At 48.5% G+C, this 1,506-nt stretch overlaps 1 protein-coding gene across 1 annotated transcript in view; it reads left to right on the top strand.

The window, feature by feature from the left end:
- The first annotated feature begins 663 nt into the window (after positions 1-663).
- The window catches only part of LOC106319633, a 2,321-nt gene continuing 1,478 nt past the window's right edge, over positions 664-1,506 (top strand). The window contains exon 1 of the mRNA XM_013758016.1: positions 664-1,006. Coding sequence (XP_013613470.1) covers positions 664-1,006 — 343 coding nt within the window. The remainder of the gene's footprint in view (positions 1,007-1,506) is intronic.

Raw genomic sequence — 1,506 nt, 5'->3', positions numbered from 1 at the left:
GCGTCGGACAAGAAGTCGTGCGGCTCCCAGTTCGATAATCCTATGACCGAAGAAGAAGAAGCTATCTTCTGGGACGAACAGGAAGAACTGGCCGAGGAGCAGACTCGGAACACTCGCGGTAAACAACGACAATATCGGAAACTGGCTAGCGAGAAATCCCAGATCCGCGATCTTTACGATCATCTCTGAAAAATGGCTGCAGAAGTCAGAGCGGTGAAATCTCAGATTCACCACGCCACTAGCACCGCGCCCGAGATCGACCGGCTGCTCAAGGAATCTCGAAAAATGGCTTTTACTACCCGTATCACTGGAACTAGGGTTTCAGATCCCGGAAAGATCAAGGTAACGCCTTACGACGGCACGACCGAGCCAAGGGCACACCTGCAGGCTTTCCAGATCACGATGGGGAGAGCCAAATTCCGAGAAAGCGAAAGGGATGCCGGCGAATGCCGCCTCTTTGTCGAAAATCTCCAAGGAGCAGCACTCGAATGGTTCTCTCGCCTGAAGCAAAATTCCATTGGAAGGTTTCGCCAAATTGCCTCGGAATTTCTCAAGCAGTACTCTATGTTCATAGACCGAGAAACCTCCGATGTCGATCTCTGGAGCATGTCCCAGGGAGAGGACGAACCTCTCCGCGACTTCATAAAATGATTTAAGATCGTCATGGCTAGAGTCAGCAGAATAAGCGACAAAATAGCGGTGGATGCACTCCATAAAATGCTCTGGTACAAGTCAAAATTCAGGAAGTGGATAACCTTGGATAAACCGCGCACGATTCAGGACGCGCTCCATAAGGCTATAGACTACATAATCATCGAAGAGACGACAAAAGTCCTGTCACAAAAACAGAGGATGACAAAAACATCGTGGAGGGATCCTGGGTCTGATCAGAAGCCTAAAAGGAGAAACCCCCGTAACGACAAAATCGTCCATCACGGGGAGGAAGAGAACCAGGGAGCGCATAACTATGCCATCAACTCCGGACCAGAGCAAGGCCGGACGACGGGTAATACATATGGGAACCAGAATTCACACCGTCGAGATTTGTTAATCGGAGGAAAGCCAAGCTAACCTAGCCTTCCCTGAAGGTCCCGATTATCTGCTGGGCCACGCACAACACAATCAATATGAAAGAGTCGAAAGTAATAAATCGTAAAAGAGCGAAAAGAGAACAAAGAAGTCTTAATTCCGAATTCGCGTTTGAGCGTGAACAACAGGTAAGATCCTACGCCAAACGAGTTGTCGGTACGTTTGCTAGTCTAGCCACCTAAGTTCTAACCTAGTCGAGTCGCAGCTCGGTAGTAAAAACGGAAAAATGCCTAAATTGCTCTAAGTATTGAGTTTGCTCTGAGAAAGCTCTCTTCTTGCTCCTCGCCTTAAGCCCTCCTTATATACTCTCTCTAGGTCGGTTTGCACCTTTTCGTGGGCCGGATTCGTCGCGAGACGGGCTTTTCCATTTTTGGTCCCCCTTCATGATTATCTTCGGAAACTTGACATTTATCTTTT

This window comes from Brassica oleracea, unplaced genomic scaffold (genome assembly GCF_000695525.1).
Source record: "Brassica oleracea var. oleracea cultivar TO1000 unplaced genomic scaffold, BOL UnpScaffold00434, whole genome shotgun sequence".
Taxonomy (NCBI): Eukaryota; Viridiplantae; Streptophyta; class Magnoliopsida; order Brassicales; family Brassicaceae; genus Brassica; species Brassica oleracea.
This window is presented reverse-complemented; position numbering and strand designations above follow the sequence as displayed.